Below are 22,899 nucleotides of genomic sequence, written 5' to 3'. Positions count from 1 at the left end.
TGAAAAGGTTTATCAAAGTATACAAATCCCTTTCAAGAACACTTCTTGAGTTGGGTACTTCACTGGGCGCGCGGTTCGACATCGCTACAACATATAGTGACGTCACATCGTCACCATGGCAACTTACGAGGTCCGGCTATTAAATAACGAGACGTTTTATTATAAAAATAATTCTACATTCTTTGGTGAGGGCCTTCAGGAGCTCTGCCATTTTCTGCTTTACCGCTTCCACCGACTCAAATCGGGTTCCTTTCGAAGCAGATGTTATCTTCGGAAACAAAAAAAAGTCGCACGGTGCCAATTCTGGCGAGTACGGCGCGTGTTCGAGCCCTGGAGTGCGTTTATCGGCCAAATACCGCTTCACAGATAGCGTGTTATGGGCAGGTGCGTTGTCCTGGTGCAAAATCCACGAGTTGTTCTTCCACAACTCGAGCCGTTTCTTACGAACTCGTTCTCGCAGTGTTACCAAAACCGACAAATAGTAAGTATGGTTGACAGTCTGACCCTCTGGAATCCATTCAGTCATTACGATACCGTTAATGTCGAAAAAAAAACGATCAACATTGCCTTAAATTTTGATTTGGACATCCTTGCTCTTTCAGCCCTCACTGAAGCGCTTACATCACTCATAAACACGCGCGCGAGATAGAGAATTGTCCCCATAGGCCTCTTGCAACAGTTCATAGCACTCAGTTGGAGTTTTTTCAATTTAACGAGAAATTTGAGATTAATTCGTTGCTCCTGTTTTTCGTCACACATGGTTTTTGGCACGAGAAAAAATACGTTCGTCTCAAACCGCTACTACACAAATACTACAATAGTGATGAAAACGTGTTGTGGGACGCGAATAGAGAAGATTTCCAGATACCCAACGCACTACTCGTTTTTTCTTCCACCCCTCTAGGGCGCCCTCTAGGAGCGCAGTCCCGTTATTTAATAGCCGGACCTTGTACATCAAACGCAAGCAGCGATCTCGTGAAAATGCATTACCGAATATACTGGAAACAACGGTAATTATGTACAACACCCTGTGTAACTCAATCACCAGCTTATAAGAAACGATTGTGTCTTAAATGTGATCCAGTTATCAGTTTCAAATATTGTCTTTTACTCATATATTTGCGCGATAATCCATGATCCAGAAGACATAATTTTTTAACTGGAGACGGACAGCAAAACAAACACAATGACTCAATGGCACAAGTAATTGTAAAAATGTGAGTTAATCGGACCGAAAAGGAAAACGGCAGAGGACTAAAAATCCGCCAGATAATTCTGGACCTATGAAAAATCACTAGATCCAAATATAAGCCTTTATTTTATAGTGGAGAACAATACCCGGAAAAGCTAACGAAACCCGAACAGAACTTTTTTCATTTGAAATTGAAGTTTCCAAAGAACTTTTGTTTCTACCTACCTATTAAAATATTTTCCATTAACCAGCTGCTGTCCCCTTACGAACGACTACTCTCAAAAGTCAAACTTGTTCGAGCTGAGGAATAACGAGGTCTTATTTTTTAAAGTGCGATTTCTAGCACGGGTTAGACGATAGGAAGTGAAAATTGATTGTCCGACCACGCGGCTTGAGCTAACGTTTCACACAGTGGTCGATTGAGTGAATGAAGGAAACTACCCGCGCCAACCCAACCGGCTACCGACCCACCATCAATAATAATAAGTCTTTCATCTTAGTTTTATTGGTAGATCGTGGACATATCGAAAAAAAAAATTAAACTTATACTTGCACTGCTCAGAGGTTGTGTCTCGTATTTTCTACTATTTCTGAGATCGCAATATGTATTCTTCTTCAATGTTGATTATTCAGATCTAAAGATTGAAAAAATACTCCTTTGAAGCATTATATTCTAATTTCTATTAATTTTGAAAATTATATGAACGATTTTTTTTTCAGGTGATATGACCAGCGATGTCCTCCGAGTGATAACAGAAGCCCGAAGTCGCTCTCTAGGAGCCTTCTCTCCATCATTCAATATACACAAACTACTTATGGAAAATCTAGAAAAATTTCTTCCAGACGATGCGCATATTCGATGTTCCGGCAAACTTCACGTATCGCTGACGAGGGTGTGGGATGGAAAAAACGTAGTAGTAAGTGCCTATATCCATTTTTCTATGTGAGATAGCCAAAAAGACTCGCCTAATCTAGAATTTGACAAGTGGTTGGTACTTGTGATGCATTGTTTGGAACCTTTGGTGTAGTAATAAATATTAATGGAGTTTTTCCCAACCCCAAACCGTTATTTCAACACCTCGGCACGTGTTTCGATCACCAAGTGATCATCTCCAAGAGGATGATTAAACTAAACTAAGTGGTATTAACTGATCAGGGTGTAATGGCTGATGTTTTATTTCAAGTTTTAATTATTCATCAAAAAGGGGAATTATTAGGTTAGGTAAAATTACCCAACACAAATAGTTTTTTGCTATTTGGTAACTGTCCAACTTGTCCATTTCTTCCAAGACACTCGGGAAAAGACTGCAGCCTCTTGGGCATTTTGTTTTTTTTCTCCCATCGATCCATGACACCAATTCCAACAACCTTGTTTCCCATACAAGATTGTGCAGGTCCGTTGTTGATTTTAGTCACGTACTTCTGGCCATAATTCCAGATGAATAAATTTGCTTCCTTCCTTGTCTCCTGTGGTCTAGTGCCTCACATTTCCATAAAACGTGAAGACCTGCCTAGAGCAGTATCCAGTGAGAGGCCTTGTAATTATTTCATGCTTCATTGAAATATTTTTACAGTTTTTCTCAGTAGGTCCATATTTATAAAGGTTTTCCCGTGTCTATTCTCCCAGTTGTCTTTATGTTTCTTATCGATCCATTTCCTGATCTGGTTCCATACCACAACTGCTTCATGGCCATATATGTTGTTGATTCGTGTCTAGATACTCATCAGCTATTTTGTTGCCTGAGATGCTGAGATTAACTCTAATTCCACTATTAATTTATCATTGACGTGGGTGGAGGCTGGCCCTCTATAAGAACATTGTTCTGCTCATATCGTTGAGGTCTCAAATTAATATTCCTTATAAGAACATTAGGGTCTTTCACGACCGTCGTCACGAATAGAGAGCACAAAATTCGGGTTAGTTGATCGAATGGAATTTGTAGTATCAACAAATGGTGTTAGCTCCAGATACTACCTGATACACCACTGAAGATGTCTGCCACAGTAGGATACGAAGCGTTTGGCACTACAAGATCTATTCGACCATGTTCTACTAGCCAGGATTCTTTTCTTTTCAATGTTATCATCCCAAAATTGCATACACCTGAAAGACAGATGTGTATAGACCGAATGGGAAGCGATAACGCAAATTTCTGCATGCACTGTACACTTGAGCTTCCCTCCTATGTTCAGTTTTCGACTAGCCTGTGTACCAGGTGTTTCTGCCAAGCATTTTCCGCACGGACACTGCTCTCACACACTAGAACTGCGAACATTTCTCGATGTTTGCTCAACCAACCATGTTGGCGCTATTCGTAAATTACTACTATAAACCCCTCGGTATATAGTAGTAGTTTAAATATTCTGGAGTTGAAGAAATGGCTATGCTCATTTTTAGTAGTGTAATAGTTTCACAATTATTATTTTAATAAAATATTGACCACGAAATCACAAACTTTTATATGACAAACAACATTTCTCTCGTTTGAACAAATCTACCAGGTAATGATAATAAAACAGTACACATATAATTACCTACTCAAGGGACTGTGTAGAGTTTTTTTAATCGCCATGTTATGTTGTACCTCAAAAAATACTTCGCATTTGTACTAAGATGTCTTTTTATGCCTATATTTTTTCATTTCAGTTATCCCATTTCGATAGCAGAGATGAACTCATCCAAGCTCTCTTAGCCTCGGCATTCATTCCGTTCTTCTCAGGCCTGTTACCACCAAAATTCAAAGGTGTAAGATATATGGACGGCGGTGCCAGCAATAATCTACCCACATTAGATGAAAATACCATAACTGTTAGTCCCTTTTGCGGCGAAAGTGACATCTGCCCTCGAGATGACAGTTCTCAGCTCTTCCATGTGAGTATTCATTTACTATCTCTTGCATTTACAGTTTTTTTCATTGAGGAGGTGAATGTACTTTGAATCAGAGTAAATATTATTAAATGGCCTTCAAAATTATTAATCATGTATTGAATGAGAACAATAACTTTATTGACAATAATGATTATTGAAAGGAATTCCCTTTTATGGTTATTTTGAACTGATAAATTGTCTTTTCATACCACACAGAGTAGAAAATTAGGGTTCTGCTAATCCAATTTTTAGGAAACGGTCTTGGTTAAATTCCGAAAATTATGCAAAATGCTATAAAATTTTGTTGCAAAATATCTCGATATGTCAAAAGACAGGTCTTTGTAAACCTACTAAATCTTTGCAATATTCTAAAACAAATTACATTTGAAATATATGAGAACCATGAATCTCTCTCATTTATATGTACGGGGTAGATCACATTAAAAGGTTTGATTTCTGTCTATACGTTCTTCTTACATAAGTTTCACATCATTACTAGAGTAATTTCTCAATAAACCACTGGAACATTTTTTTCAAGAACTTGTCGGCAATTGAGCCAGTAATATCCAGAAATCTGAAGTAAAGTCTCTTCTGTGAATGTATCTCCCCTAATCAGATTCTTACACTGGAGAATTTTAATTCATTATAAAAGCTAATATTGTAAAAGATATAAAGACAGATTGACAATAAAACGAACTAAAGGAGCCTCTGTCTATATCATATTTCTACTATAGTTCAGTCTAAGTAGTTTGCATTTTGGTTGTATCTTACTAGTTTTACTTTCACTTTGTTGAAATTCACTTTGAGGTTTCCAGTTCTTCGTAATGAGTTTTCTTGTTTGATTTATCATACGCAGATATTGAATATTGCCATTTGATTGGTTGTAATTGTATGGAACCATCAATGAAAGCCATTATTATTATTTTCACCGTAGTGTGCGCTGGTCAGGCCCTATCCCCGAAGCCCCTCGATACATTCGGGAGAGCGCGCCAGCATTATCAACCAACGACCACTCCCCACACCGTGGGGTAAGTGATCATTGGTTCCGAGAATCATGTGCCCTGAGCAAGCGCAGTGAGTCAAGAATGACGGCCTTCTGCATCTGTCCAGCTAAGATTTCTGCCTTATTACGGCAAGCCTATTTGATTTTAAGATTTGAGAGTAGAGAGGGCACCATTCCACCAAGTACTCCAATAATCAGAACAACCATCTTGACAGAGTGGTCTAGATAGACTTATTATTATTTTGAAGTATCCTAAAACATTAGTCCATAACTCATTAATGCCTGTATGAATCCAAATCAAGCCAATTTGAAAATTTTCAACGATATTGTGGCTTTCATTTGCCAGAGGGTAAAGCAAACTGTGACATGAGTACATTTTATTAATTCGTGACATGAGGTCTTAATTTTATGAATGGATTGAGTGCTTTATCTTGTAATGTTATCCAGATTGATGCTGAAGAGACAATAAGACAAGTGTCTCATTCCGAAACATCGATGTCCGCCATAGAGATTGATCCATGTAAGTGAAATATTACCTCTTACATATAAAATATTGTGTAGCAATCCTGTGAATGATATCTGAATCAATTCCATAACGAATGTTTGGGGGTACAAACTGAATAGGAAATAGTGTTTTTTGTATAATTAAATGTTCATATAAAAGTAGTTGTTTCGAAAGTATTTTTACTTTGGTGTATTTCAATGTTTCAATGAAAGTAGTTGTTTGGAGAGGACTTTATCTTCCAGTTTGTGTCTGAAAGTTACTTCTTTGTATGATCTACACGTCTTTGGGAAGAGTTCATTTTAAAATCAATTGCTTTATTTCTTTCTTTGAAAAATTCCCTCATTTTTTTGTATAAAAACGGAGAAGTAGAAAGCCAAAACCTGTCTCTCAAAAATCAATCTCTCTTTAAACTATACCCCTTTCAATATAAACAGGCGTATTATTATTGTCCTTTGTGTGTCACAGCTACCCAATAACATCAATATTCCACAAGAATGTATTAAATAATTTGTTTATTTCAGATTAATGTTGCGAATACCAGCATTGAACTTTCAAAACACAATATATACAGAATGTTAAGGATATTGTTTCCTCCGAAACCAGAAGTTTTGTCGAACATGTGCAAGCAAGGATTCGATGATGCTCTCAGATTTCTACACAGGAACAACCTTATCAATTGTACCAGGTGTCTTGCTGTTCAATCAACGTTCGTAGTTTCCGAAACATCCGAGGAAGAGTTGGAGTATGACCCTCAATGTAAAGAATGTAAATTGCACATGCAGGTAAGTTTCATTTTAGTTAATAACATAGATTGTGTATAATAGTGCAGTTGAATGAAATAAATGAAATTTGGGGTCGGTTATAAACATCAACATTCAAGGAGAAAACTTGATTACTAGTGATGGCTCATCAAAACATGTATTTCTGCATAACAAATGTTGAACCAGTTTTATAATTAAGTATGATTCAACTAATTCAGTTCAGTTGAATAAATTATTGAATTAATCATATGTTTTTCATTATAGTTTCATGTAAGCAATGTTTTCAGTTAAATGTGGGACATGTTCTAAGGGGATTAAGATACTTAAGGCGACATGATCAAAATTTGAAAGGTATTACTTTCACCAATTAGCCACTGAATAAAATTCAACTATTTGTATATCTACAGAAATAAAAATAAGCCGAGTTGGACAAGATAAAAATGAAAAAGCAGTCAAATTGAAAAAATAAATGTATGCTTTGGGGCCTACTTCAAGAAGAACTGTACACATTTATTATGTTTCAACATATCAGATCTTTTATGGAAAATGTGTAAACAAGTTACTTCTATATTTTTTAGGTTAAATTCCCAAATAAATTTGGTGTTATTCAAATCAAAAAGATGGGAATGTAATTTTGTAGTGGACATATTTTTCCAATTGTACCTTGATGTGAGATGGTAACGATTTATTTTCCCAAGAAACCTTGTAAAATAAAATACTATTATATTCATAACTGTACATTAACAAATGTTCATTAATTCTTAACTGATCGCTCCATCAACGTCTATGAGTGAAGTTACTACTTTGTACTTTGTAATTTGTATTCCTCTAGAATTCTAGTGAATCCCCAGTTGGGGTTTTTTGTCTCCAACTACCAAAGGATCCTGAAGATTCATAACCTGCTTTGAATTTTTTAATTGAATGCAGGTGATATTGAAAAAAAAACGTTTCAAAAATTTTGCCTAGTGTTTCCTGTAATAGAGGTTTTATTCAAAGTAGTTCAGATATTTTAATAATAATGATGATACTTCAATAGTATAAGCTAAGGAGATATTGTAAAATTGGTGATCACATAATGATAACACTTTCTTTTGAATACATTTAGAATTTTGATTTGTCTGATTTCATATGATAGGCCTTCAAACATTAGAGCAGGTATAAAAACAAGCAGAAATCTAACTTCCAGTCTCATTATAAATATCAGTAGTAGATCAGTTCGATCATTACCGTATTGCCTTTGATAATGCCTGTCGCAGTTGTAGACGAAACGTCAGGACTAAAAACCTGCTATACCGTGGCTAAGACACTCGAAAAAAGTTAATGATTTGAACCCTCATTGTGTTTGATTTTTGTTTCAAAATCAGTGGATATGGGGCTATTCAAATATTACGTAAGCACTATAGAGGGGCGGGGGAGTCTTTGCTTTGCTTATTTTTGATGACATGGGGGCGGGCGGGGCTAGATGGTGAATACGTCAGCAGTAGTTATTTACTTCTTTACAAATTGGTCACCCCAGACATGGTCTATGTTTGAAAAATGAAAAATGCATATAACAATGTTTACCTGAGCATAGGAGGATTGGGTAAGAGCTTTCCTTACTTTTGCTGAGAAGGAGGATGGGGGGGGGGGGTGAATAATTCTAATAAATATGCTTACGTAATACTTGAACAGCCCCTATGACATATGTCATGAAAATGAACATTTTTGCTAAAGTGTTCGATAATGTTTGTAATTGATATTGCAATGACTAGGTTCTGTCTCTGTTCTTGACAGCTGTCTGAAAAATGTTCTGTCGTTGTTTCAGGAAGCATTGGTATCTAATGTTCCTGAATCAGTACTTAGCAAATTTCAAGAGGCCATTGACAAAGCTAATAACGGTTTGCTGAACTGGCTCTTCAAACACCGAGGGATGAAGTTGCTATCAGTGATCACGCTTCCGTATACCCTACCAGCAGATGTCGTGTACGCTACATTCACAAAGTAAGTGTTTTTGCAATATTGAATGCGATTTCTGTATGCTTTTGTGTATCAGTGCATTGCTGTTAACCCCTTAGCTTACCATTTTGTAATCAATCATGAACGGAGGATCATTCATTAAAGTAACTGATATAGTTTTATGATAATTGCATCGAATAAAGAAGTTAAATGCTGATTTGGCATTAATCGTACAAAGTGTGAAATTCGGTACATTTTTAGAGACAATTCCGTAAAAAACCTAGTCAATTCAAGTTGATCAGTGTGGTTCATCGAACACTTTTGAGATAAACTCCTAAGTATCATTGTTAATTGATAAGATAATTATATATCTCTAGTAATTAAAACAGATCAGATTCGATGAATCGCAAAAGAATAACTTACAATTTCTTCATCATATTTGTACAGTACAAAAAATTCTGATAGATACTTTTTCCAATTCATTGCATTTACTTTTCAAAATTATTATACTCAGTCTGTATAACTCCCTCATTCATTGCACTTTATCCTTTGGTTTTATCCGAATTGAAAATATACTTTCATTTTGTAAACTTGTTATGCCTCATTTTCGCTTTAATTGGTGCCTGGTTCACTAACACAATTTGCAGGTTGCAGATATTACCTAATAGCATCCAATCAAGTCCAAAAGTCATTTATAGGAAGTTTGCTAACTTCGATTTCCAAAGCTTTAATGGTAGTCACTTTGAGAATAAGTCATACCAGTTTGAATTGCTCGGAAATGCCATCCTATCCACCCCTTCATATGCATGCCATCAACATTTGTTCACAGAAAGAAGGTGAATAGTCGTTTAGTTTTGTTTATGTTTTTTCCTGTGGCGTTTTTGAATTGAGTCCTTGGATAAGAAAAACAAGGAGATGATGCGTGTATCGTTTTTAGTTCACAATGTATTGTCAGGAAGATATTTCAAACCACAGGCAGGTTATTTCAAAAAAATATTGTGTCCAAAATACTTTCTAGAGTCGTAACAATTGAATAATATTTTGCGTTTTGGTGAGTGGTTTTCATAAAAGACTATTGTACCAAAGATATCGTCAAATACTTGGCATATCCCTCTATAAACGAATGTGTGTGTTTATAAATTCTTCGCTCATTTGGAACATGCTCTTAAAAAATTATATTGAAAAAAGTCTTATCTGTTGAAAAACAATGATAAGGGCTTATCTAATTGTGCGATTTTAAATCGATTAAACATCCCATGCACCTCTCTAAGACAAATAATATTTGTACCATAAAACAGGTAATGTTGAGACAGCCCTTGTCTTTCTTGGGTTACAGCTGAACAAGAAGAAACAGTATTGAACAAATTTCACATGTCAAAATTGATCTATAATGACAGTTCTACGAAATAATTTTCCAAGGACATACTGTAGAGCAATCTCTCTCACCACAATAGAAAGGAGACTAAATGCTGCAAATTTAGGATCTAGAAAACCTTTGGGAGTGACTAGCCGACAACTCAATCATTATTTATAACATATTGTTTCTGTGTTTCTGAATTTCTATCGCCTCCATACATAGTCTTGGATAATAACTCAGTCTAAGACTTGAGTCTCTTTGAATGTGATAGCTTGGATTCCTTCACTATGCTACTGCTGATTTGTCGATATACCCAATGGTCAACAAACTCGACATAATATATAGGAATCACTCCATTCATTGGTGAAAACCGAATGAAAATCACCAAAGGGATTTTTAAGTTTTAGGCAAACAAGTTTTTTTTTCAAATATATAGTGACAACAAAACTAGTGTCAGTAAAAATAGTTTAAGATTCATAGTGAAGGGATATTTGTGGCATATGTATTGATTATTATTAATATTTTTATAAGGAAATAGTGACACATGCAAGGAAATCTATATTTTCTCAAAAAAATCCGCAGCTAAAAATAATTTCTAAAATTGTTGAAAGTGGATGTCTTACAATGTGATTCAAACTTTTATTGACATATTATTAAATCTGACAAAAAAATTCATTTCAGGAATATGGTTTGAAATATTTTTCTTGAATTTGTGAACCCAAAATTTTGAACAAAAATTGTAACTTGGACATTTATGCTATATTTCAAGATGTCTCTTTGTTTTTATTTTCAGCAACTTTTCAATGTTTGGCAAACATGTCAATGTTCTTCAACTGACAAGAATTTGTAAATTTCAGTTTTATTCAATATTATCAATTTTAGGTTCATGATAGCCGCTCCGCAGGTCGGTAATGGTGTCTGGGACGTGAGTAAGATCCTAATGGATAAATTGAACCATCTACTTAACAGAGTGAACAGAAAGAGGCAACAAATCAGTGCGAAAATCTCCTGCCAGCTTGCCATAACCGAATATGGCGGAAGTAAGTGCTGCACTATTCTTATTTAAAGGACCGACTAATAAATTCATATTTGTTTTTGTAGATAAATACGACGTAGAATCTTGTCAAGATGTGAACGCCGAGAACAAAGTGAACTTGAACTTCACCCTCAACTTGGATGGAAGGTGAGTAATGGATGATATGTCATCATTTTTGTTTTCAATCAAGTTTGGAGATAAACTCGCTGACAATGAGAATTAATCCATTGATAATTTTCAGTGATATTCCATTGACTCAAAGTCCAGCTCGTAAATTCAATACAAAGGAGATATTGCAAAGGAAGCCGAGTTTCAAGGTCAACAGGAGTGACACGATGGACAATGACGCTTTCGAACATATTTTGCAAGTTACTTCACAGCAAGAAGCAGTTATGGCTTACTATTATTTAGATGAAAATAATAAGGTAGGTGAAAATGGAAGTTATCACGAGGTCCTTCTTAAATACTCTAGAATACCTGGAAAACATTACAGCCTAATGAGGCCGATTCTAAACCTATTCTAACGAGATCCGGTCCGCTGTTGTTTATACAGTTTATAACAGGGCTATTCAAATTCGAATCTATGCATGGGGATTTCACAAACAGTAAGAGATACAAAGTAGGTCAAGTTATGGTGGTGAAGTTGTCTATTTTTGGATACTATTCAATGATATCGATTAATCGACTCTAGCTTAATTAGTTCCGGAGATATAATGAGAGAACCAAAAATTTCAAAATTCATTGTACTTTTAGAATTGGATTACAGAATTTTCATACAGTATCATCAACCAAAGGGCACCTGCAATTTTGAAATTTCTAATAAGGACCTATATTTTTTGTAATATTTTTTTAATTGGTAGTGTTCATATAATATTCATTCATTTAAAATCGTTTTTTCGATATTCCTGAGAGTTCAAATAAATATTTTTTTTTATTACGACCTTGATAATCCCTTGAATGGAGGCAAGTCTCACTCTCAAACTTAACATTTGTCTCTCCTTCATCGCTGCTTTCGCATTGTTTAATTGGGGGTCACTCGAGTACATGTTATCGTTTGAGAAAAATGATCTAGTATTGACGTCAAACTGTGAATGAATTTATCTCTCCCAATTCAATTCTCATTTACACATTCACGAAATCAATAATAAAAGTTCTGACAGGTTAAGATATTGGAGAATTAGACATAGGTATTGACTTTTGCTGGTATCTTCTATTTTGGTGAATTTTATAAATAAAATTCAAAATTTCTTGAAAGCTTCATTATTTCAAATTAGGAAAACACCATTACTTAATTTTTATTGAAAAATAGGTGGACGTGGTATCATTTCTCTTCTTCGGATCACCTGACCTTGTTTGTGTAAAATTGAGGACAGGTAGCCAGATTTTATTATTGTTATTCAGAGAACAGTGTAAAAAATACCAGCGAAAACAATTTTTTTCTACAGCTTCTTCTAAACTGAAAACTAACTATCAATGTGTTATTTTGTTTTTTGGAATTAAAATACATTTGAACTTGTGGTTAGTACCACTTAATTTTTTAAAATACGCATATTTTTATTACTATTTGACTCCCAGGGTCAAAATGAAAAAAAAATATTTTTTTGATGATCATCAAATCATCAAAGTATTGTCGTATTGAAAAAAAAATTAATTATATAACATTGCAAGTTGAAAATACATCTCCTACTGTTTATGAGATCTCATAATATTCACATACAGTACAAGTGTAAAAACATGACTGGGCAGTCAATCATGAGGTTGAAATTTCCTATTTTTTTAGGTTAAAGTAACAGAAATCTTTGACGTAACAGACAGCGATTCTCCAATCGTTCAAACCTCACATGAACGTGACACTAATCAACAACTAGAGTTTGACGAAGAATGGGATGAATCAGCTTGGCATGGACAACAAAATGTAGATGAAGGTAAGTAATACTTTTCTTTGTTTGAAACAAATCATGACGACCAACTAGTGTAGAAAATCAAAGAATTTTCACAACAATGTCAAAGCCATTTTCCAAGTTTGTTTACCGTGGTCTGTAGGTTTTATGAGTAACGTTTGGTCTACAACTGCGGTAGACATTATCAAAAGCGAAGAGGTAATGAATGAAGTGCTGGGGTTGTTCTTACAGCAGTTATAACATTATTGGAAACTGGAGACAAATTCCAACAATGTAGTATCTGCTGTGAGAACAATCCGAGAATTTCATCCATTTCCTTTGATGTCTATCACAGTCGTAGGCGAAAAGACAAGCATAAAAACCTGCAGACTACGGCCAACAAACCCAGAAAATAGTTTTTCCCACCTAACTTCTAAAATATTTCTCATTCCAGAAATGTCGGAATATGAATTGGAAGATATTATCGATAGAGATGCTGCCATTTTCTCAGATCCAGAAAGTGAATGGACTGGCTCTGTAAGAGTAGATGAACCAGAAGAGGATCAATTTTGCAACAATAATAATGATCATCGCCCTGAATCTGAGAGACCGATACTAATCAGTCAAGAGTGTGCTGATAAAAACAAAGTTCCAGGTTTCACATCTGAAATGAATACGTAGATGCTGTATTCATTTTTTTTACAAGAGTTTATGTTGAAAACAAGAAGTAGCTTGGAAAATGAATTTATTCGTTTGGTTATATCGTGAGAGATTACCACAAGAGGTTGTTTTGTACCGATTGAAGTGTTGAAATTTCTGTACATCACTTAAAAACTTCAGTAGCAAAATCAATCGACAAATGTGATATGGATTAGTGTATATTTTTATACTGTAACTGATATATTTAAGTATTATTATTATGACCGTTTTAATTAATATATTTAAATTATCATAGTGGCATTTGTTAAGGAAGAAATATATTTTATGTGAAGTGTTACATGTTAAAAAGTAAATTTTACATTTTTTTCTCTTTTTTTTTTTCATCATACTTATCTGACGTCCAAGGTCCTCTTGTTCTTTTAAATTTTCAATAATACCTAGCAAATTCAACCTTCAAGCAAACACGCGCATGACTTTTTTAATAACTTTTATTAAGGTCATAACGATGTAGATGCCCGATTAGTAAAATAGACCAATTTTCACTATATTTTTATTCATAAATAATACAACAATTATGACAATTACACATAAGATGAAGTAAAACGTATTAACAACTGAATAAAATATATACATTACATAAATATCCTACAGATATATGATAATTCAAAGAATAGAAATATATTATTTATTTGCAACCAAATTGTACAATAGAATATATTAATGGTGAACATACATAAAAATATCACAAATAAATGTGTATATTGAAAGGATATATGGATAAACATGAAACCATTGTCCAAATTTGAAAAGTTGGTGCAAGGAGATATGGGTTGACAGGTTAAAAAAATTAAAAATTCTCATCCATTCTAAATTTTCTGTTGAATAAGAATTATAAATATTTTTCAAATGTATATTTTCAAGACACTGAATTAAATAATCTGAATAACTTGGTTATAACCAAATTATACTTGATTAGAAATGAAATAATTTCATTTCATTTGTATTATTGAAATCATGAGGTCAGCCAGCAACTACCCATAAAGAGATATTTGAATTCATCTTGCACCATCTTCTTATCAAAGCCCTTGCTCGTCACACACTAATTCCTAGTTATTTATAAAAGAATAACTGAAAATCTATAAGAAAATATAAAAAACTAAAGAGAAGGTAACTTCATAAACAATAGGTGTATTTATGATATGAGAATTTGGTGTTACATTAGGGAATGGTCCCATTAAATCTATAGGTACTTATTACATATTGCTATATTGATAAGTTGTTTCCTTTTTTCAAGAGTTTTTACTGAACCTGTCAATCATGCCTTTATACCAAGATACCGAAAACTTATTCCCTGTTTGAATAACAATCTTTCACATTGAATCCAGGCCTGAAATATATTATTATATCTTGATTTTCATTTATGAACAACTGATTGACATTTGCTCAGAATTGTATTTGATAAAAGATGACCAAAGCAAAAAAACAACGCAACAGGTTTTTATCGAATGTACAAAAGACAACATAACAGGTATTTATCAAATGTACAAAATCATCTAAACATAAATAAATTGAAAACCCAGATATTTTCACAAATTTTCAACGAAATGTCAGTACACTTGAAATTTCTCAATATTTTTTCCTCCAGGCATGCATATGCTCCTTCATAACATATCATATAGTTTTCTGAAAAAGAACATTTTGAGAAAGTAAAATATTTGTATGGAAAAAACAGAAGTAGCAAGTGAATAAAGATCCACAGCATGAGGTCTTGAAAAGAAGGAATCACTCGCAAAATTATTTTTGAAAGTAAGTTTCTGAAATTATCGATTTTTGATACTTTAGTGGTCCTATCTCCGAAAGTAAAGCGGAGTGCCAAATTTCAACTCGAGATTCGTGATCAGCGGACAAAAATATTCAAGTTGAATTAAACTTTTTCAATACTAGAGCGAGTCCAAAAAGCGAAATTTCACTCATTTTTTTTATCCGGATATCATCAATGTTTATATGGAATAACTAACTCTTGTTATCAACTTTGTTAAGTTGTTTCTTCGTTGAAAATTCGTGAAACTATGCAAAAAATAAAAATGAATTTTTTATTCTCTAAACATCTGCTGTACAGGCTAAACTGAGAAAAATGGCACACCATTACTAATGCATTGAAGTAATATGTGAATTTCTCGTCAACGTTGAAACAATATAAAACTCCAAGGTATTCATCAACACAAAAACATGAAATCCCCTCCGATAAAAATGAAAGGTATATACAACTATGCTATGGTGTATGTATATTATGGCAATATACAAGATATATAATTTCTATCAGTGTGCCAGTCTGAACTATCACAGAACGTGTATAACTCTAAAAAAATGTAACGCAGTGTTTCGAATAAGAATTAAAGCTATCATTATAAAGTTCATGATGGTTAATTGGAGACAACGGTTAATTTAGCCATGCGGTTGACTTTTTGAATACTATTTTTTGTTTCTTATTTTCTTTCATGGAAGTTTTTCTATATACAACTTAGTCTTTCTGGTGTAATCAGAGAAAGCTCTTGCAAACACCTGTGAGTACCCTTCTTCCACTGGAAATGTCTTTGGCGTTCTGATTTAGTGGAAATTATACTTTAATAACTATACCTACACCTAGACTTCACCATCACAAACTGTAATATTGATTTTGTCATCATTTATAACACTAGTTTCAGAGATTTTGTAATGTTCATTTATTTTTATTATCAAAGCACTGGAATTTTCAATGCCTCAAACTTTCAAAGATTGATATTTGGAGAACAAAATGGCTGATACCTTTGAATTTCTACTAGATTATTATTCATGTCGAACTGAAAATATTCCTAAAGTTTGATAAATATGATAAATAAATATTAATATTTCATAATATAACCCGAATTTGCCATGGCTAGATTAACACAATTGTTACATCTATTCTTATTCAAATTCAAAACACTGGAATTCAAATTAACACTTGATAAAAACTTGGCCATTTCTGTGCGAGAAAATGTAAAATGTTTTTACAGTGGAGCTTATAAAATTAATTCAGGGCCAATCATCTGGATTATATATGTGCACATAGATACAATATATACATCTAAAATATACATATATTTATATATCATATATACTTTCTGGACATAATTCATCATTTGCGATATTTTAGAGATTTTTTGGTACTATTGGATGTTTCTTTGATATGTTTGGATACTATTGATGATGCAATTTCAGAAACATTGTTTATTTTTCGGTTTTGTATCAAATTTGTTCCAACACTTGCTCTGTCAGAGAAGAATCCAGCAGTTCCCTAAGAAAATTTGTTGTTTCTAACGAATTTCTTCTTTTGATTAGCCACAGCCATAGTTGGAAATCCAAATTGGCAATTATAGCTTAATAATTATCCGTCTGAACTTATAAGCACATTCTTACTGTTTTGGTATTTTTTTTTTTGGGCGACAGAATAAGATTTGGGACAACCCATATCGTTCTTATTCAAAATGAAGAGAAATAGGCATTAGACTCATGAATAATGAATATCTCTGGAAAAAAAATGCCGTAACAATGAAAGTCTCAGTCAAATTGGTAAAATTTTTACTGAAAGTTGATTGCTTGTAAAAATTTCAAAAAGTGACAATTTTGGAAGTTTGCACATTTATAATACTGATGTTTTGAATTGAATTATTATGGAATGTGAGTGGTCAAAATTATATCAATAATTTTAGAACCTGAATATTACATATTTCAAATGACTCCGGTCAATAAAACTATAATTTTATATTAAAAATTACAACTCTTAAAAATTTATATATACTTATATACATTTTTTTAATAAACAATGTTTCAGAAATATGCGCGTCAGGACTAAAAATCTTTCACAGAATTAATACATTTCATTATTGAAGGTTTCAAATATGCAGCATTTTTGAAATCACTCTTCTCTTACCTACTAAATTTTCTGAACCACTGGCAAATCTTACAGGTCTAAGTAGAGCTTTTTCTATCTATGCTAGACTGTCTCATCAAAGCCCTAGTACTGTCTAAGCTCTGCCTATGCCTACTTAATCTTGGATTGTGTGTCACGTCAGGCTGAGAATTGTTGAGATGTAAGGCTCTACAGAGGCCATGACGGAGAGAAGTGGAGATTTTCGTTAACGATCCGCTCTGTCAAGGGAGGATCTCAACATAATTTTCTGGTATCAAACCAGTTTTACCATTCAGGGTGCCTTCCAACCATCCTGGTTCGGGAGATGATTTAACTGTAAAAAAACACACAGAATTTTGTATTAGAATGAAAATTCAACAGAAATATGTTGAAAGTGGGACAGTGAGAAATGACTGAGTTTTAAGTAGAATTAGATATTGTATTCAAATAGAAACTGTGATTTTTTTTCATCAGTTGATTTTGGAATAAACATCTGAATGGAATTCTTTGATTTATTGGGTAAAAAAATAATGTACACAGGAATACAGAGTATAATACTCAAAGACACAAATTAAGACATATTCTTCAACCTATTCGGAAGGTTGCTGCAGCCATTAAGAAAAGAGTCACAACTAATAAATTGGAAAATCGCAAGTATCCGTTCAAAATCTATAAAAAAACTGCATTTTTGTTAACCAGCTGTCGTACCCCTATGAATGACAACTCTCAAAAGTGAAAATCAATCGTTACGCCTTGCGGTTCGAGCCACCAGTTCACACAGCTGAAGATTGAGTGAGTGGAGCAAACCATCCAAGTCAACCCAACCGGCGACCGTCCCACCATTCAACTCCGAGTATGCTTATGTTTTTCCAATATTTAAGTTTAATTTTTGGGATTGCTCTTCAATTGATATAAAAAAGTTGAAATTTTTCAAGACTGCCTTCATCAATAACGTTTGCAGATCGAAGTTGATAGTTAATAATAATTAAAACAATCATGAAACTGATACTTACCATTTGTGATTATTTGATTTGGTTCAAATGACAGTTCACCATCGTGTTCTCCCAAGCAGGCATATAAAGTCCTCACTCTCCTATAAAATAAATTCAATTCAGATTTTGCTGATGATCTCAAAATATCCATGCAGTGCAAGCTTTCTGTGTTAATTGTGTAATGGCTGAAAAGTTACATCTTACCTGACTCTACTAAATGTCGGACTAGCCCTCCCAGAAGAAGTGTTAGTAATTAAAGAAGGAGAATGCAGCGTCCTGACAGATCAAAGTAAAGTTAGAAGACTAGAGAAAGATACGCCAACTAGCATGCAAGAAACAATCATCGGGTTAATAAGGGATAAGTGCGGTTAATAGTGTAGACTCACCGTAATTCTCAGTGATGGAACGATTGATATTTTCAACTAATTTTTTTTCCAAGTTGAACATTGAATAGGAATAAAGTGAATGTAATAAGAGAAAAACTTATATAGGCTGCTATGACGTCAAGATCTCTGAAATGGCAAGGAACAAAATTGCAAGATTTGAACTTGATTCCAGAACGGATCACTATAGACTCAAAAAGTTGAAATTTACAGCTACAGCAACCACCGACTCCAATCTCAGCATTCGATTGGGTAATTTGAGTGTTTTTTTGGAAAGTAAGTTTCTTATGGCATATTTTTTCGTGGTTTCAAGGCGTCGACTACGAGGTTATTGGCCTTGTACTATTAGTTTGTTTTTAATGATTCCTTTATCAATATTTGAAGTACAGCCTTATGGCTTTCATAAATTTTACAATTTTGTCTCAATGTTCACGATGATCTTTTAGACATTTTAGAATTTGGTATTTTTAATCGTTGTTTTAATCGTTGTCTTTCTCCTGAAACCATGAAGATGTTTGTTAGGTTGGTATGATCTATTCTCAAGCCTGCGATTACAGTTTTTTCTCTTCGTGTTTTTGACTTCACTTATTCCAATTTCGTATCTGTAGTCTCCCATTAAATTTGCCATAAACTCATAACTTGTTGTATGAAGAATTTCATCGTCTTCCCGTCGAAAAAGGAATATTACAAATATCATGGGTTTCAGATGTTTCGGTAGCACTTTTGGCTGCATGATCTGCTAGTTCATTACCCGAGATTTCTTGGTGACTGGGAGTCTATGCAAATCCAATGTGTTTTCCATTCCTATTTATCCAATGCATGGATCTTTATTATATGAGTTTTCTAATGTGTTTAGTGAGCTTGGGGTGTCCATATAAATGAGAAATTTTATTTCATCAGAGGTGTACTAGTAAAAATACGTACAAATATTTCTGAAATTTGAAGCACCAAATATGGAGTTCCCCAAGTCTCGGTACTTGGACCGTTATTGTTTATCATATATAGACATTTAAATATCCATATTGATAATATAGAAATAGAAACCGTTAGTGCGACGAAATATCTTGGAGTCTTAATTGATAGAGGCTCGACATTCAAAGAACACGTACAAGAGGTAATAAAAACTATCTCAAGAAATGTTAGCTTTCTAGGAAGGATTTCGTCAACACTTACAAAATCTACAAAAATTATAATATATAACAAACTTATATTACCACATTTTACATTTTGTGCATCAATAATATATACTGCCAATAAAAATGAAATGGATAGATTACAAAAACAGCAAAACCGAGCCATGAGGATCATATTAAGAAAACCAAGAGAGACACCAAACAAAGCAATGCTGAAGGAATTGCAATGGATGGCTGTGACAGATCTCATATATTACTATACAATGATAATGATATATAAAATGAATAATCACCTATCACCGATATACCTGAGTAGGCATATTGAATACAATGAGAATCATCATCACTATAATACAAGAACGCGTAATAACATATATGTAGGAGTTAAAAATAAAAAGTGAACTGAGAAATCCATTTACCATGCAGGAATGTTAGCTTTTAATAGTTTGAAAGTTGAAGAGTCATCTATTGGGTGAATGAACTAGTCTTTATATAATATAACTGACTTTTTTTTGTATTCTATATTTGTATTTTGTTTGTGTTTTATATTGACTAACAACTGTGATATTTTAAGTAGATGTTGTATATTTATTGTAGTACTCATACTTTGAAATTTTTATTCCTGAGTTTAGTTGACTAAGACATTGTGGTGTCGTATTTGATTAAAGATGTATTGTATTAGCAGTTTCATTGCTAAATAAAGGATTTATATATTCATATTCGAAAATAAATTATTTCAAGTAATAAAAACTATACAACAGGTGAACATTGCAAACTTCTTGGTATTACAATCGATGACTCCCTTAATTGGTATATGCATACAGAAAATTTAAGCAAACGTATATCTAGTATCTTGTTTTTAATATGAAGGCTACGATGTATTGTCAATGCAGAAATACTGGAGAATACATATTTTGGTTTATTTTACTCCCAAATTAATTATGACACAATCTTATGAATTTATGATGAAAAGTTAAATGGTAAAATAAAAAATAATTAAAAAATATATCTCAGAATAATGTAAAATACCTCATTATTAAATTTGTGATATGAACATAATCCTTATGACTACAAATAATGAGAGGAAAACAGAACACATCTCAAACTATCATCAAATAACTCTTTTGGACTTTAATAGTATCTATCAAGTTCTTTCAGAGCTTTTTTGAAACTGATCAAGCTCCTAACATTTTTTGTACAGTATGCTGGGTAATTTTACATCTTACAGACATTGAACAAATTATGTAATGTTTCACATTTTCAGATATGTAAGAAGTTTTGGGTCTATTCAATACACTGTTTCTACTCACTTCCCCCTTTCTTACAGTTCATTACCGCATTTGCAACAAGATGGAACAAGTCAAAGAATGATTTAGTTAACATGATCCAAATTGATGGATTTGTACAAAGGCCAATCAAATGGCTATCACGTTCACGAAATCTAACTCATATGGATATTTTGACTTCTAATCCCTATTTACATTTTATGGGTGGGACTTTCGTGTTAGCCTTGAACCTTAGTGCAAGTTTTAAAATTGTCATGTCACGAAGTGCTCTGGCGATGTATTGAATCTATTGGAGCCTCTCGAGATACCCTACATTTTGTTTTATGAGAAAGAGCACATTGGCAGATCAAGATCTTCAGACGTTGTGATGCTGCAGGTTTTTCCAGGTTTTCCTGCAGCTGAAAAAGCAAATGCGCCACTATGAAGTCGCCCCGGAGCGCCAATTAATTTTTATTGTTGTTTTTATTTTTATCATTGTCATAAGATATATTTTCGAAATAATTCATCGAGTTTTTCAATTGGAAATTACCTGTCTTCTTTATCTTATCGAATAAGTTGAAAACTAAAAAGTTTTATTTTGAAATCAAATTTTGCCACTACTGAATCAATCCTCCAACTTCAACCATTTCTGAGATCTGAGATAGTTCGCCTCAAATTTACATTATCTAATACATTTCCAAAATTTGAGAATATAAAACTTTTCATCACTGTTTATATTATTAATGGAACAGTAACTTACACATAACCTGGAGACTTATAACCTTTCGGATAACTTAAATAAAAGGAAGACCTCTCGCTTTTCTTTGGTGTTACTTCAACAATTTTATTGCCATCCCTGGAAGTGGACGACAATGATTCATTTGAACTACTGGCACTGTTAGGATCTGAAAATTGTTCAACTCAAAATACCATACTGAAATTTCTTACTATAAAAGCTTACCAAGTCGACCATAAGGGTTACGAAAACTTGTAGGACTGTAGTTCTGCAGTGCGGGAAGATTAGTTTCAGATTGGGATGTTATTGAAGGAACCAACGGTTTGAACCTCTGCTGGGTGGGTTGCTGCCTGTTTGAAACTAGTTCGCTCCTGGACATCCCATATACCCCATTTGGCTCGTGGACACTGTACATACTTGAGGATATTGGTGGTTCTATGTAAGATGTAACCGTCTGTAATGAAACAGACATTTTTTTGTTCGATCTGCTTGAAAAAATTCAGGAGTTTATTGTCTACATTGTAGATTCAGTGTTCTATTCCCTAGGAGTGCAAATGAAAAATAAAGGAAAATACGCCTACAATACAAACAATAAACAGTACAGTAGTCGTTTTATATTATGGTACAATAATGAAACTTGAATCTACAAATATTCCCCATCAATTTTTTCAACATTCATATATTCAGTTTGATGCTGGGCTATAATTTTGTTTTAGCAAAGGATAAGAAATAGTTTTCAGTTTTTCTAATATTTCACAATGCAATATATTTCATCTTTTCAATTTACAAAAACTGTTTGATTCGTAAGTGCACTTTTGCTTCACTTTTTGCTGGAATGGCTATTTTCAGTGACATTGGGTTTTCTTCGATATCCCAGAAAACTTTGTTTCACAAAAGTAAGGATTCTTTCCAAGAATGTATTTTTTAGAGTATTCCAAAAGAATTTCAAGAACATGATGCTGTGTATTCAAGGGTGATCTTTCAGATCTTTGTTTGAAGTTTTCAGTATTTCCAGAATCTTTTAAATTATCAAAAATTCAGATTGAGTCAGCTTTGTACTAGGGATAAAAAGTGAACATCTGTTATAAAATAGAAAATGTTGAAAAATACACAGACTTTAGTGTAGACATTTGAAGTAAAGTACAATGACGACAATGCAAATTAATACTATAATATTGAATATCTGTGAAGCTGCAGTTTCTTCAAAAACCTGTAGGAGTTTATACAATCTGAAAAATGTATCCCCCGATTAATGAATGAA

The 22,899-nt window shown here is 33.5% G+C and overlaps 2 protein-coding genes across 3 annotated transcripts in view; one reads left to right on the top strand and one right to left on the bottom strand.

Annotated features, from left to right (window-relative positions):
* Positions 1–13,566, top strand: part of LOC111502166 (1-acylglycerol-3-phosphate O-acyltransferase Pnpla3) — a 29,983-nt gene extending 16,417 nt beyond the window's left edge. The window contains exons 2-11 of one of the 2 annotated variants that reach the window (XM_023156175.2): positions 1,913–2,109; positions 3,840–4,064; positions 6,091–6,351; positions 8,135–8,310; positions 8,913–9,101; positions 10,505–10,662; positions 10,724–10,805; positions 10,900–11,083; positions 12,439–12,583; positions 12,993–13,566. In XM_023156175.2, coding sequence (XP_023011943.1) covers positions 1,913–2,109; positions 3,840–4,064; positions 6,091–6,351; positions 8,135–8,310; positions 8,913–9,101; positions 10,505–10,662; positions 10,724–10,805; positions 10,900–11,083; positions 12,439–12,583; positions 12,993–13,219 — 1,844 coding nt within the window. In that variant the 3' untranslated portion in view covers positions 13,220–13,566. The remainder of the gene's footprint in view (positions 1–1,912; positions 2,110–3,839; positions 4,065–6,090; positions 6,352–8,134; positions 8,311–8,912; positions 9,102–10,504; positions 10,663–10,723; positions 10,806–10,899; positions 11,084–12,438; positions 12,584–12,992) is intronic. The other variant, XM_023156176.2, reaches the window with a different exon arrangement.
* Graf (GTPase regulator associated with FAK) overlaps positions 13,117–22,899 on the bottom strand; it is a 184,301-nt gene continuing 174,518 nt past the window's right edge. The window contains exons 12-16 of the mRNA XM_074183358.1: positions 21,864–22,092; positions 21,663–21,807; positions 18,326–18,397; positions 18,143–18,222; positions 13,117–17,463 (exon numbers count right to left, since the gene is read on the bottom strand). Of these exons, the coding sequence (XP_074039459.1) occupies positions 17,372–17,463; positions 18,143–18,222; positions 18,326–18,397; positions 21,663–21,807; positions 21,864–22,092 (618 nt within the window). The 3' untranslated portion in view covers positions 13,117–17,371. The remainder of the gene's footprint in view (positions 17,464–18,142; positions 18,223–18,325; positions 18,398–21,662; positions 21,808–21,863; positions 22,093–22,899) is intronic.

The sequence above is a fragment of the Leptinotarsa decemlineata genome, unplaced genomic scaffold (assembly GCF_025532065.1).
Source record: "Leptinotarsa decemlineata unplaced genomic scaffold, Ldec_3_MD MMD2_tig00026336_RagTag_RagTag, whole genome shotgun sequence".
NCBI lineage: Eukaryota > Metazoa > Arthropoda > Insecta > Coleoptera > Chrysomelidae > Leptinotarsa > Leptinotarsa decemlineata.
This window is presented reverse-complemented; position numbering and strand designations above follow the sequence as displayed.